At 39.0% G+C, this 14,195-nt stretch overlaps 1 protein-coding gene across 4 annotated transcripts in view; it reads left to right on the forward strand.

Moving 5' to 3' along the window:
• The window catches only part of BACH2 (BTB domain and CNC homolog 2), a 348,609-nt gene that overhangs the window by 49,766 nt on the left and 284,648 nt on the right, over positions 1-14,195 (forward strand). Inside the window, exon 2 of one of the 4 annotated variants that reach the window (XM_057311189.1) lies at positions 7,165-7,304. The exons of the other annotated variants lie outside the window; for them this stretch is intronic. Within the exon in view, the coding sequence (XP_057167172.1) occupies positions 7,253-7,304 (52 nt within the window). The 5' untranslated portion in view covers positions 7,165-7,252. The remainder of the gene's footprint in view (positions 1-7,164; positions 7,305-14,195) is intronic. 4 annotated transcript variants of the gene reach the window in all.

A 14,195-nucleotide genomic window follows, 5' to 3' on the forward strand; every position in this document is an offset into this window, starting at 1 on the left:
CTGAACCACCCAGGCATCCCAGGGTAGGAGTTTAGACTGTCCTCTTCACTGCTGTACCATGAGTGCAGAGCTACGCCTGTCCTATAGCAGGGGCTCCATTAATGTTTGTTGGTTGGATGGATGGATGGATGGATGGATGGATGGATGGAGAATAGTGAGGCTTCATCTAACATAGGAGAGGTGTTTTTGAAAAATTATTTTTTAAGCAGTAAATCCATTTTTAAGTGATCTTAAATATGCATGGACAACTGACTCGTTTCATAAGGTGAAGCAACTTTTAAAACAAATAGCTATTTTCTTAATTATTTGTAAAAATTCTGATTTTGGCAGGTTCAACTTTTCTTAAACTGGGAAAAATAGTATACTTAGTGTAGACATAGTGAAATGAAAAAGGATATGTTAAGTTATTTGTCTATAATTTGAACAGGATTTACTCTACATTTTGTAGCATTTTTATTCTCTTTCAGATCTGGCCACCAGACCTACTTTTTCCTTAGGCATATGTGAGTCATCTTGTTCTTTCATTTAGAAGTCAGAGGTTCGGGTCTAGATCAGTATTTACCAAAATTGGTAGAACACTACCTTTCCACTGAGAGTAAGCATCACCTTTTTTTGGGTCTTTTAAAAGAAGGTCAGCTGAACATCATCTAGAAATGGCCCATAATCTGTGGGTGGGGAGAAAGGAAGGAAAAACATGTCTCTCACTTAAAAACCTACCACGTATGAAATAAATTATAGTCTTGTTCTATGGAGTTTTCATTTAAATGATCTATTCTGTTGGAAAATGTAAATTTTTGATAAGATGTATTTGCTTCTGGATGAAATACTTAGTATTACTTTTTATTGCTCAACCTTAGATTTTATTTTTTTGACATATTAAAATGTTCCAGTGAACATTCTATCTCGTATTTAAGAATTACCATGAGGTAGTAGGCACAAAATGCGCCTGACACAGAGGTTCACTTCCCTCTCCCTAGCAATGGGGACCCTGAATTGCCATGGACTTCCGCCTGGGGCGGAACATGTAGGAAACCATGTCACCTGTCCAGATTTTTATTGGCCTCATTCCAACACAGAATCTGGCTATAACCAAAAACAAGAGTGCCTCTTTCCTTTTAGCTGATATTTGGCAAACCTTCACTCTGTTCCCACGGCAGAGACAGTCGCCCCATCTTCCAAAAGGTGGCATCTTGCGTCATTTCCATTATGATTCTGGCCTGTCACTTGGAAAGTGATTAAAGAAAAATGATCTTACCTAGTATACTCTTCCCATGCTCCAAGCAGAGTTTACCTCTGAATCAGAGACCATAAATCTTCTGAAAGGTCTCTGTTGTTTCTGAGTTATTGATATTTTTATATTCCTCTGATAACAGGAAAGTGTGTAAAATCTTCCCAATTTTCTAAACTCGCTTTCAATTCCATACCTAAAGAGGAACAAAAACCAAATAAAAGGCAGTTCCATGGTCTGGACCCTGAGCACAGCAATAGTGAAGGAGTCAGCTCACGCTACCCTTCATCTGCCCTCCTCCTTGGAACCCACAGCCTTCTGCTGACCCAGCCCCAGCCAGGCTCATCAGCCACTTTGACCAGAGCTCAGGCTCTTTCTGGTGCTGCTGCTTCTGCCTGAAATGCTTTCCCTAACACTTTCCATTTTGCTAACTCTAGCTCATCCTTTAGTCATATCTTAATATCGCTTCCTCAGAAGCTTTTCCTGATCTCCACCCTTAATGAGCTCCCCCTGCTTGTTCATACTTTCCTGTCTCCGTTCTTTCCTAGCTCTTATGAGAATTTTAGTTACGTATTTATCTCTGGGTTTGTTCATTTAATGGTTCTTTTCCTCCAAGTTCAACAATAAGCCCCATCAGGATCACGGCTGTTTTGTCTGTCCTTTGTAAGACCCACTTCGCTCCCTTTGACTGAAGTATGAGGTAGGTGGTGGTGAATAGGAAGATACCGCAGTGAAAAAGTAGGTAGAGGCTATACTTCAGAGGAATGACACGTTCTGAAGTTTAGAAAAGACTGATTTTAATTACCTTAATGTAATGATACGAATATTGCTGTCCAATAGCCCTTAATAATTTAGCACTTGCCTAAATACATTGCATGCCTGATACACTCTAATAGTCCTCTCCTAATGAGAATTAAAAATGGCATACGTTTAAACAGTGTCCATGTTCTTGTCATAATAGGTTGCAGGTCAATGATTTATTCATGGTCTTTAGTCTTCATTAAAAAGTAAAGATAGAAACATTTTTATAGTAACAGACATTTGAAGCCTTTTCACATTTGTAATATAAAAAACTTGACTTTGAAAAGGCATCCTAAATTGACAAATAGGCTTTATATGTGTATTTAAAGGAAGCTTTCATAGAACATTGATGTTAGCTCTCTCTTGAGTACTTCCACATGCTATGTCTAACAATTTCAGCGTAAATTTTCCTTTTCCTGATCAGATCCTGTTTAACTACCACATTGGTGTTCCAGCAGAAGTAGCCTGCTTCACAGAATATCTGTGTTCCTAGAAGGTTTGTTACGGAATGTGATTTTATAAACCATACTGTACTATGATGTACTTGATCATCTTTTACATAAAATAATCCTTCAGTAAATCCATTTATATCATCTCGTTTATCTTTTATAAATATGCATTTTAATAAGTACCCATTTTTCTTGAACTGCAGGGTAACCTAAATAATAAACTAAGTAAATGATTTTTTATTCAATCTGTATTTTTTAAGAGCATGTGTTACTTTGTTTCAGGTGCGCATGTTAGTTAATACACTGCATCAGTCAACAGGGAGGGATCGGGGAGGCAGAGGGAACTTGACACCAACATAACTGATTTCTCCTTTCGTATGAAAACTTGTTGAAATCTATCCTCAAGAATTCGGAGCAGAAATTGAAGGATGAAACTGAGGTTTTCAGATTACTTGGAAGAAGTTGTTTTCAATGGATGACAGTAATAGTAAAAGTGGGATAATTCTATTTAGAGTAGGTATTTCGTTATAACTTTTAGAAACTGATCATCTCCATTGTACACATTACACATATAAAAGTACAGCACTTTACTCTGCTTTATACCTATTCTGTGACAGTTGTTTAAAGGGCAAGAGCTATATGGTAGAGGCAGAGAAAAACAATAAAACTGAAACCCAGAGTTTATGTACATTTAAGATTAATTGTAACTTAGTGGTTCCTGGCACACACCATTCTACATTGAGTAAAGGATCCTCTGTGCGTTCTGTTCCAACAATAATCACTCAGACTCAACCTACCAATTTATCACTCCGATTTAACTTCTGTCACTCCCTTCCCACTTCTCTTCCCTTGATGGCTTCTTTAGCTGTCATCCGTTCCACCTCTTTGTGCCTCGTTATTCTGTCACTGCCAGCCTCCTGTCATGGAATGAGAATCTGGGCCTAGAGGCCCTTGAAACAGATTCCTGGAGAGCAAGACTAGAGCTTTTTCTCAATTCTATTTCCACCTCCTAAAAAAAATTTTTTTAAAGCTCTACACCCAATATGGGGCTTGAACTCACGACCCCAGGATCAAGAGTTGCATGCTCTACTGACTAAGCCAGCCAGGCACCCCTAAAAAGCCTTTTTTAATCCAGATACTAAAGATTTTTAAAATTTGGTCTTCTCTTATTTCAGATTTAAATTATTGCTAGTCACCACATAGCTAGGTCTGAAGTCCATCTGTGTAGGAATGGAGATAGCTAAATTAGCAAATGATGTAATTGAAGATCTGAAGGATATACTTCCCTAACGTAAGAGGACAGATATTTTCATCCAGTTCAGGAATGTCCACCTATCTTTAAAAATGAATTCTATTTTAAGGAGGAGTTTGCAGTGCTTAGCAGTTTATTAAAAAAAATCACTGGAATCTATTGTTAAAGCAAAACGTAGACAGTCGTCTCCCCTGATCCACGGTTTTGCTTCCCAGTTTCAGATACTGGGAAGCAGATGAGCCTCCTGACAAATCCTATCACCAGAAGGTCAGGAGTAGCCTGACGCTACATCACAATGCTTGCGTCACTCACCTCACTTCCTCTCCTCACGGAGGCATTTTATCATCTCACATCCTCTCAAGAAGAAGGGTCAGCACAATAGGATATTTTGAGAGAAGGAGAGACCACATATGCATAATTTTTATTACAGTATGTTGTTGTAATTATTCTATTGTATTTTTAGTTGTTGCTGTTAATTTCTTCCTGTGTCCAATTTATAAATCAGACTTTATCATAGGTATCCTATATATAGGAAAGAAACATAGTACTCAGTACTACTATCTGTGGTTTCAGGCATTTGCTGGGGGTCTTGGAATGTATCCCCAGAGGAAACTGCATTAGGCTTTGTTTATCCTTCGTGGTTGTTGCTTGTTTAATTTCAGCAGATTAAAGAAGATTACCTGGAGCTAGAAAGACCTATGAGAGTAGATGAGGGCTCAGAGGAGATAGGAATAGCTTCTATGGAGGAGTCAAAAGCAGCAGGTGAACATGGGATGGACCAGATGGTGGTCCCCATAGCATTTGTGCAAAGCACACATACGCACGTGTTTTTGTGTTTGTGCATGCATGAGTGTGTGTGGGGGGCAACTGTATGCAGACATGGAGACCCCAGAAGCCACTGATACTTGTCTGTCCAGGTAGGCAGCAGTGTCTGTCCACAAGAATTTTGGACCCAGCCATTATCCAGGGGCTCTGGGTCAGGGCTGCAGTTCCTGAGAGGGAGACGGGAGAGATCACAGCAGAGCGCCTGCTTGACTTGTTTGATCTTCAATTTCTGATTCTGTAAAACGGAAGCAATAAGTTTAATTACCTTAAAGAGTTATTTTGAAAGCTAACTGAAAAGATATATGTGGAGACCTTAGAATAGCATCTGGTACATAGTAAGTATTTAGAAAATGTTAATTTTTACATGAAAGTAATAAAAATATATCTTATTCTATTTACACAAAAGTAGTATTCTTTTTAAATGTCCTATACCTGATTCAGTTATTCAGTCATTTCAGTTATTTCAATTCAATGACATTTTACTACCTTTTAGATAGATGACTTTTGTTTTGTTTGGGGGAATGGAGTACTGTTTTAGTAGTAAGTGTTTTATGACAAAGAACTATTTAAATGCTGAGAAAAGGGGCACCTGGGTGGCTCAGTCAGTTCAGCTTCTGAGATCATGGCCTCAGGGTCCTGGGATCAAGCCCCGCATCAGGCTCTCTACTCAGCGGGGAGTCTGCTTCTCCCTCTCACTCTCCCTCTATGTTCTCTCTTTCTCAAATAAATAAATAAATAATCTTTTAAAAAATGCTGAGAAAATAAATTTACTTTTGGGGAACCAAACCATATTTTTGCCAAATTCATGGAGTTCCCCAGTGGTGCCAGACTTTAAAGTTTGTGAGAAGGGAGTAATTACTCTCTAATATTAGGGTAGGTGTAGAAAAAAGACCATAATACTAGTCAGAAATGTCTCCGGTGAAAATATAACATTTTCTTCTGTTAACAGGAAAAAATTTGTATGATCTAAAACCAAAACAGAAACAAAAACAACAGCTCAACCATCCAAGAGGTTTCTGCCATCTTGATCATTAAACGTTTTCTCCAAAGTCTCAACTACAGTTTATTAATGTTTCATTGAAAATGACACCAACACAAATTAGTTTAAAAGTCAAATGGAATTACTGACATCACAAAAATCATAATTGCCCTCTTAAGAATTGCATAAGACTTAACAACTCTTAGGTATTTTAAAGACAGTCTTCATGAGTAGTTACATTTTTTTGAGCCTGTAGAAGTCAAGTAATTTGCCCAAAGTCACTAGCTGGGACTGCTGAATTTTTCAGTGTTATCTTAAATGTTTGGTCATACTCTGACGGTTAACTGTCCTTCACTTAGATCATAGGTAATGTTCTGGGACTGTTTCTTAGTCACATTGTATAGATAGAACAAGATACACTTTGGTAGAAGGATTTTTAAATATTCCTGGCTATAGATTGGTCCTGCCACTTTGGGAGACAGTCTGGCAGTTTCTTACATAGTTTACCATACAATTCAACAGCTGCATTTCTAGTTATTTACCCAAATGAGTGGAAAACTTATGTCCACACAAAAACCTGCACATGAATGTTTGTAATTGCCAAAAACTAGAAGGACACCAGGAGGTGTCCTTCAGTAGATGAATGGATAAGTTGTGGCACATCCATACAATGGAATCTTACTCAACACTAAAACGAAGACATGAAGAGGTATCAAGACATGGAGGAACCTTAAATGCATATTGTTAATGAAAGAAGATACCCTGATAAAGGCTACACACTGTGTGATTCCAACTACAGGAAAGGCAAAGCTATAAAGACAATAAAAAGAGCCGTGGTTGTCATAGGCAGGGTGATAGCTGGAGTACAGTGGATTTTTCGGGCAGGGACACTAGGCTGTATAATATTGTAATGGTGGATAGATGACAGTATGCATTTGTCAACCTGTAGAGCTGTGTAATACAAAGAGTGAATGCTGATGTAAACGGTGCATTTTAGTTAGTAATAATGTATCAATATTGATTCATTAATTATAACCAGTTTACCATACTAATGCAAGATGTTAATAACAGGAGAAACTGACAAGAGGGGAACTTTCTGCTCAGTTTTTCTATAAACCTATAACTGCTCTAAAAAATAAAGTCTACTAATAAAAATACCAAGTAAACTGTAAGAAGTTTGTACTCAGATACAACAGAATAACATCCCAACACGAAACAAAATCCTGGGTGCGACTTCTTCTGTTATATAATCTGCCCCTACCTTGTATCTCTAGCTATTTTTAATTTTTTTTTCATTTATCTTACATATTATCTCATCAGCCTGTAGCTGGTAATGGGTGGTTAAAAAAATAAAAAGTGAGTTAGGCAATTCTCTGTGGCACACAGACGTTTCAAGCTGTGAGGGGCAGGCAGAGAGCAGGAGAGCTTGCCCAGCCTGTTGAGTGACAGGTTCTTGTCTTCTGGCCCACCTCCTACCCCCTTTTCCTTTCACCCCAGCTTTAGCTTCAGCTGGGTCTCACCTGGCTTTTGACAACAGACAAGAACTGAGGGTGAAGACAGGGCCGGTAACTGTCGTGCTTTTAATATTGTGCTGAATGATTTATTTTTGTCTATCTTTTAAACCTCACAGCAATTCCCATTTTGTAGATGAGACCACTGGAGGAGAGAAGATCCATACCCACACAGTGTGACAGCAGCTGACCACTAGGTGAAGTTGAATGTGTATGGCTTCCTGTCCCAACCTGCCCCCAGCAACCACCTATGGGATAGGTGAGAAGGGGAGCCATTTGGAGAGGTTTGTCCCAGTCTTGGTGCCATTTAAGTGATTAAACAGCAGGACTTGGTTGGTTGTAGCTGTGATAGGTAAAACCACCCCATGGACCAGCAGCTGCCATTGAGAAGTGTCTTGCAGAGAAGAGTGATAAGAGTTCAAATGTAATGTCTGTTTGGCTTTGGAAATAGCATTATATTACTGTAGTGGGAGTTAGCAGATTTAGCTTCTTAATTATGTTTGGCTGGAAGCAATACTAACATTTGGTTGTCTTCTGTAGCCTGCAAATGTTTGTGATGCAGAAGATAGGGCCTTAGTTCCTGGTAAAGCAAATGTAGTAGTCAGTGTTCACTCCAGCTAATCCACGTAGCAGATAAATTGCCTGCCGAAGATTGATAGTTGATTTTGTGTAAGCCATGGTTTTGAAAGTCAATTTACTTTCTTTTTTTTTTTTTAAAGATTTTATTTATTTATTTGACAGAGAGAGAGACAGCCAGCGAGAGAGGGAACACAAGCAGGGGAAGTGGGAGAGGAAGAAGCAGGCTCATAGCAGAGGAGCCTGATGTGGGGCTCGATCCCATAACGCCGGGATCACGCCCTGAGCTGAAGGCAGACGCTTAACCGCTGTGCCACCCAGGCACCCCTGGAAGTCAATTTACTTTCTTGTTTTGTGATGAATATGAAAGACTTTTGTACTATATATCCTCTTATTTAATTTATGATTTTTGCAAGGTTCTATTATAGTGAGCAATGGGGAACAACAATTACTTTTTTGTGTGTCCTTTTTCTTTTGTGTGTGAATTCTTTTTCTTAATATAAGAATTCGTAAGGCAGACAGTACCAGAGTATTTAAAAAATTCTAGCTAAATATTGTGGATTTAATCCTAGACCAAAGGAAAATATTTTCCATATGTTTGAAAAATTCATTGTTACATAAATTATATTTAAAATTCATATCATTTAAATTAAAATTTTTGGATGCAGTTAGTTTACCTCCTTGAAGCGTAAAACATTCTTCATTGATCTGAGAATTACTTTACAATCTACTTTACATTTTTTATGAAGGTAACAAACTTTTAAAAGGATTAGTGTGTTTTAAACTTTTTAATATTTAATAAAAATTATAGTATTAAAGGGGGCACCTGGGTGGCTCAGTCTGTTAAGCATCTGACTACGGCTTATGTCATGGTCTGGGGTTCTGAGATTGAGGTCTGTGTTGAGTCCTGTGTTGGGTGCCCTGCTCAGTGGGGAGTCTGCTTCTCCGTCTCCCTCAACCCCTGCCCCCCATTCATGCTGTCTCTCTCCCTGATAAATAAATAAGATCTTTAAAAAAAATTGTAGTATTAAAAAGCATAATATTTTTTCATTTACTCCATTATGTTTTGAATTAAACTTCTTTCTGGCCTCGCACATAACTAGTATAAATAGAACTTTTTCAGTTTTTATCGTGATCTGTAAGATTAATTTTTGTGTCTTTATTTTACTTAGCAAGTTTGAAGTAAGAGTAGAGGTTTGCTCTGGGGTTGATTCATATACTTCTTTTTCTAGTCATCCCACTATTTTTTTTTTAAGTAGGCACCACATCCAGGGCGGAGCCCAACATTGGGCTCGAACTCAAGACCCTGAGATCAAGAACTGAGCTGAAATCAAGAGTCAGATGCTTAACCAACTGAGCCACCCAGGTGTCCCAGTCATCCCACTATTTGACTAATCTTTATATGGTGGATTTTTTTTAAATTTTTTAATTGCCAGAATATATCTATATCTATCTCTATCTCCTTTTTTTACATATATTTATAATAGAGAAACACACATGTCATTTGATCCTACCAGAGATAACCATCATCTCTCAGTCATATAAAGATAAGGTCCATCTCTTAGTCATATAGGTAAGATTTATGTCTTAGTCATATATAGTAATAGATAGAAACATGTGCTTATTTCCAGAGATTATTGAAATATGTACATCCATACATATATGTAGTATTTAAAGCAAAAAGAGAATTATAAATCATTTTCTAGAGTGGCTGTGTCCCTTTAATGTCCCATCGGGACCTTGCTATAATTCTAGAGCCAGGACCTGGCTCAGGTTCACTCATGACATTTTCAGTTGGTCTTTCTCTTGTTTCTTTTCCTAGTTTGACCTTCAAAACAGAAAGTTCATAGCGTCTTCTCAGATGTTAATGTGATTTACTTCTTACGTCTAGAAGTTAGGATTGTTGTGGAATTCATTGTTTTAAAGGGTTTGAGGTTCCTGGTTTAATTCCAGGGCGGACGGTCCCTTCTAACAGAAAACTAAGTCCCCAACCCTAATTTTTAAAATTACTGGGTTTGTGACTCATGGACATCTTAGGTCCCAGGTCAAGCAATTGTTAGGCTTCTTCCTGGCACGCCCCATACATATTGGGTTGTCTAATGATTATAACCCAAGTATCATTATAGCACTGATCAGCAAACACCCCAGTGGCTTTTAGTCTGAAAAATTTAGTGCAGCAACTATCCTGCTATTCCTTATGCTTTAAAGACAGTATTTGAAGGGTAGGAAAAATAAGATGAAAATTGAGAGGCAGGAAAACCATAAGAGATGCTGAACTCTGGAAACAAACTGAGGGTTGCTGGAGGGGAGATGGGTGGGAGGGAAGGGATAATTGGGTGATGGGCATTAAGGAGGGCACTTGATATAATGAGCACTGGGTATTATATGCAACTGATGAATCACTAAATTCTACCTCTGAAACTAATAAAAAATAAATAAAAATTTTTATAAAGGCAATATTTGAGTAAGTGGTTGTTACACTTTGCAATTCTGATCTTTATATTACAATGTATATGTTTTCTTAATTTTTAAAATAGGAAGTGTGACGTGTGCATTATAGGGTTCTAAGCCTCCCAGCAAGTACATAATTAAATATAAATAAAAAGGAGATGCCTGGTGAGCTGCACATATGGCAGTATTACAACTCTTACTTCCTCAAGGGGGGAACATACCGTCGTTTCTCACATTATGGGAAAGAGCCATCTTACCATAAAAAAATGAGATACAAGTATTAGTTTAATTAAAAGCAATTTACCAGAGCTGTCTAGTTAGTTGGCCTGGAGAACATGAGCACCAACGGTTTGAAAGCCATCCTGAGCCTCTCTCAAGGAAGACCGGCCTGGTGTTCTGAGGTTCCTGTCTTCATGCCTTTACCACCCTCTCACCTCAGCTTCTTCCCAGGACGAGACAGTGGAGAGGCAGAGAAAGACTTTAAAAAAAAAATCAGCTTATTAAGAATGAATTTTTTCTTTATAGATATTAGAAACTAAAAGTAGAACTAGTTTAATTTTTTAAATATAATTTTAGGTGGACATCAGCAGTTGTACTGTTGTATGTATATGCAAATACTCTACAAAATTTAATATTTTATCAAAAGGCACAACTCCAAAAAAGAAACCTACCAACTTGTTTCTATGGTAACCACTACTGAAATGTGTCTAGCCAGTGTGTGTCTTCTCATAATTTTTCTCTGAGAGTTTCAGGGAGTTCATTAAATATACTTTCCTAACAGATAGATAGATGTACAGATGCATTGATAGATAGAAATACAGATACGTATATTTTTTTCAATGGGGATTTCAGACTGTTGTAAAATTCCCTTAGCTTCATATAGAATATGGCTTCATTCTCACGCATGAATATCTTTGGCTAAGAGACAGGTCCATTGTTTTATAAATTTAGTTTAAGCTAATAATGGATCCCGGTAAGTAGTGATTTCTAACAAGGGTATTGATCTTGCTTCCTAAATGTTTTCTGGTATTTATATCTGAAACATTGGGATTCAGCACATGTTGATTTCTAGAATGACCAGTGTCCCTTTAAAATTAAAATTCATTTGGCTCTCCCTACAAGACCCTGCCTGGAATGTTTGATGTTCTCCTTTGTCCCTTTTGCACCGTTGTCTTTGATATCCACCAGGCCATGAGTCTGGCCTGGTGGAGTTCTGACCTGGACTTAATAAACCCCCTTTGTGGCTCTACTTTCTTGTCAAAGGTTGTAATGTGGTGAGTACAATGGAAATCATAACTTATTTATGTAGAGATCTCAGTATTTCGCAACAGGTTCATTCAGAAAAGCTGACTACAGTGTAACCCAGTGGTACAGAAGGGATTCCATTGCATTTTATATTTAATATAAAATAAATGGTTGGTTTTGAGAATTCCCCCCCAAAGCCTGTACTGTCACAAAACAAATAGATATGGTCAGATGTTCTTCTCGTGATGTAAAATGAATGCTCACTGAGAGTATTAATGTTACGGCAGGGCTCATGGCATTTATCTAGTTAAATTCAAAGGGAAAACATTTGGAAGGTAAAGTGGTAGGAAATAGGTACTAAGGAAATAAAACTACACTGGGCTTGACAATGAGGGAATTTCAATTAGCCCATAAGGATGACAGAGAAGCCAGGATGTCTCTGAGCCAGAAGGCCCCAAATCATGACTGGTCATAATAACTTCTAATTGTTTGGCGAGGAAGAATGAATATTTAATGTAAGGGCCCTTTTCTATATCTTCAAGTTCGCCTAGGCTCCTAAAATGAGGGTGTCGTCACCCCTGGGTCACGGAGTATGGCTTTGCACTGTTTCACGGATGCCATTGGCATAGCACAAGCAGGGGTAGTGCACGGATTTAATTTGTAGTCTCCATTCCTTCCAGAAGTAGCTGACCAGTGACAGGCCCCCCATTCTGTCCAATGGAACTGAAATAGAATCACTTCCCATATTACAGTTTCTCCCATTTTCTGGAATCCCAGAGTCTCCCTTCTTTGTTCCCTCCAGTGTTCCTTCTGTATCCAGGCTTTACCGTTTCTCTCCTAGGTGAACACAGTAACCTCTTCTTTACTGGCCTCCCAGTGTCCATATATGGCCCCCTGGTTCATCTGGCCAACCAGAATGATCTTTCTAAAGGCAAAGTTGAATCTTGTCGTAACTTTGCATAAAGTCTTTCCAGGACTTCTCTTCCTCAGCAGAACACATTCCTTTGCGAAGCACTTAATATCCCAGAGGGTCTAGGACCTGCCTGTCTTTCCCCCCTCTACTCCCTCTGTGCTTTAGACAAACCTTTGGTTTCTCAAATGCTTTGTGCTGAATGCATGAATTCTTTTTGGGTTTCCCCCTGCAGGCCTGAGCTCTCCTCATGCCTCAGTTACGCCTCTGTCCTTGCACATGGTTTTCGGATGGTTGGTTGACTTCCCTGCCTCCCTAGACTCTAAAGAGCTTGAGGACTATTTCTCGCTTGTGTTTGTTCATCCAGCTTCTAGCCTAGCACCTGGGGCATAGCTGGTGCTCAGTAATAGTTTAAATATGAATGAATGAATGAGTGAGTGAGTGAGAGAATGAGTGATGACATCACACAGGAAGCCAGGGTGAAGGAGATGCTGCATTTAATTAGTGCAGAAAATAGGCTCAAGTTGAAATTAACACAGATTTCAACAAGAGTGAGGCGGGCTGGTTGTTCAGGGTGGGCTGCATAAGGACATAGCCACGGGAGATAACATGGGACCAAAATCTGTTAGTTCTCCTAGAGAGATGTGACTTGCAAGAATTGACTCATCGTGACATTTATGGCAGGTGAATTCAGAACCGAGACGTTCTTGTCATCTGTGACACCGAGGAAGAGGGAAGTCAGGTAGCACGATGGACGTGGCTCATTTGCTCAGGCCACATCCTCTTGGTCAGCAAGTCCACTCAGGGGGCCAAATATTAGAGCTTGCTGAGTTCGAATATGAGCAATTGAAGTCTTTCTAATTGTCCTTGAGGGATTTTCTATCAAGCTGGATTATCGAGAAGAATGATTCTTTTCTTAATGAAGGCTGTTTCTCGCTAGATCAGTGACTTTCACACAGCAGTCAGAACAGCTCTATCTCTGTAATAATAATAAGAGCTATCATGTACTGAGTGTTTATATGTGTCAGGACCTGTTCTAAATGCTTTCTCTACATAAACTCAATCTTCACGACCCTGTGACGTAGTTATTATTATCAGCCTATTTTTTTCAAACTACAAAACCAAAAACGAAGATGTTAAGCAGTTCATCCAGAGGGACCGTGTGAAAGGAGCTGGGATTTGAACTCAGGCAGTCAGACTCCAGCACTTATGCTGACCCATCTTTCTAGGCAGGCAACCAGTGTTTCTTGTGTTTGCTGAATTATATTACTTAAAATTTAATTCTCATTGTGCGCTCTCTCTCTCTCTCTCTCTCTCTCTCAATAAATAAATCTTTAAAAAAAGAAGATTCTCATTGCAATTCTTACACATGGGGTGTATTCACCAAGACCTTTTGGATTCAAGAAACAGACTAACTGAAGCAGAAAAGTGTTAACCATGTCCTGTAACTGCACTGTCTTTGTGTTGTGTGACTGGCTGCAATGCTGGGCGCCCCAGCTGGCGTGCAGGAGCAGATCCTCACTTAGGAAGGGAAGCCAGTGGTGCACAAACAGAGATCATGTGCGGAAGCGGAAGTTTAGAGAGGTCGAGTGACTTGCCCAAGGGCACTTAGCTAGTGAATGGTAAAGGTGGAATTTGGAACTCAGCAGCCTGCCTCCGTAAGCATTCTGTGTCCGCCTTGACCTGTATGAACCCTGTGCAGACTGCACATCCTTCTGCCACCTCTTAGGCGGGCTGTGGTGTCATTGACCGAGATGTCTCTTTCTTTGCTTCATTTTGGTTCTAAGGACACACTGTGGTCACCTTCTGTGAATCTGGCCATTTCCCAAATGTAGGATGCATTGCTTTATTTAATCTTAAATGGTTGTTTTGGGATAGTTATGTAAACAGCTAAATTCACTAATAATTTCACTACTTTCCACTTCGGAGAGTGAACTTTTTCTGACCAGGCCCCAAATTCTAGAGAAA

This window comes from Ursus arctos, unplaced genomic scaffold, assembly GCF_023065955.2.
Source record: "Ursus arctos isolate Adak ecotype North America unplaced genomic scaffold, UrsArc2.0 scaffold_13, whole genome shotgun sequence".
Lineage (NCBI taxonomy): Eukaryota > Metazoa > Chordata > Mammalia > Carnivora > Ursidae > Ursus > Ursus arctos.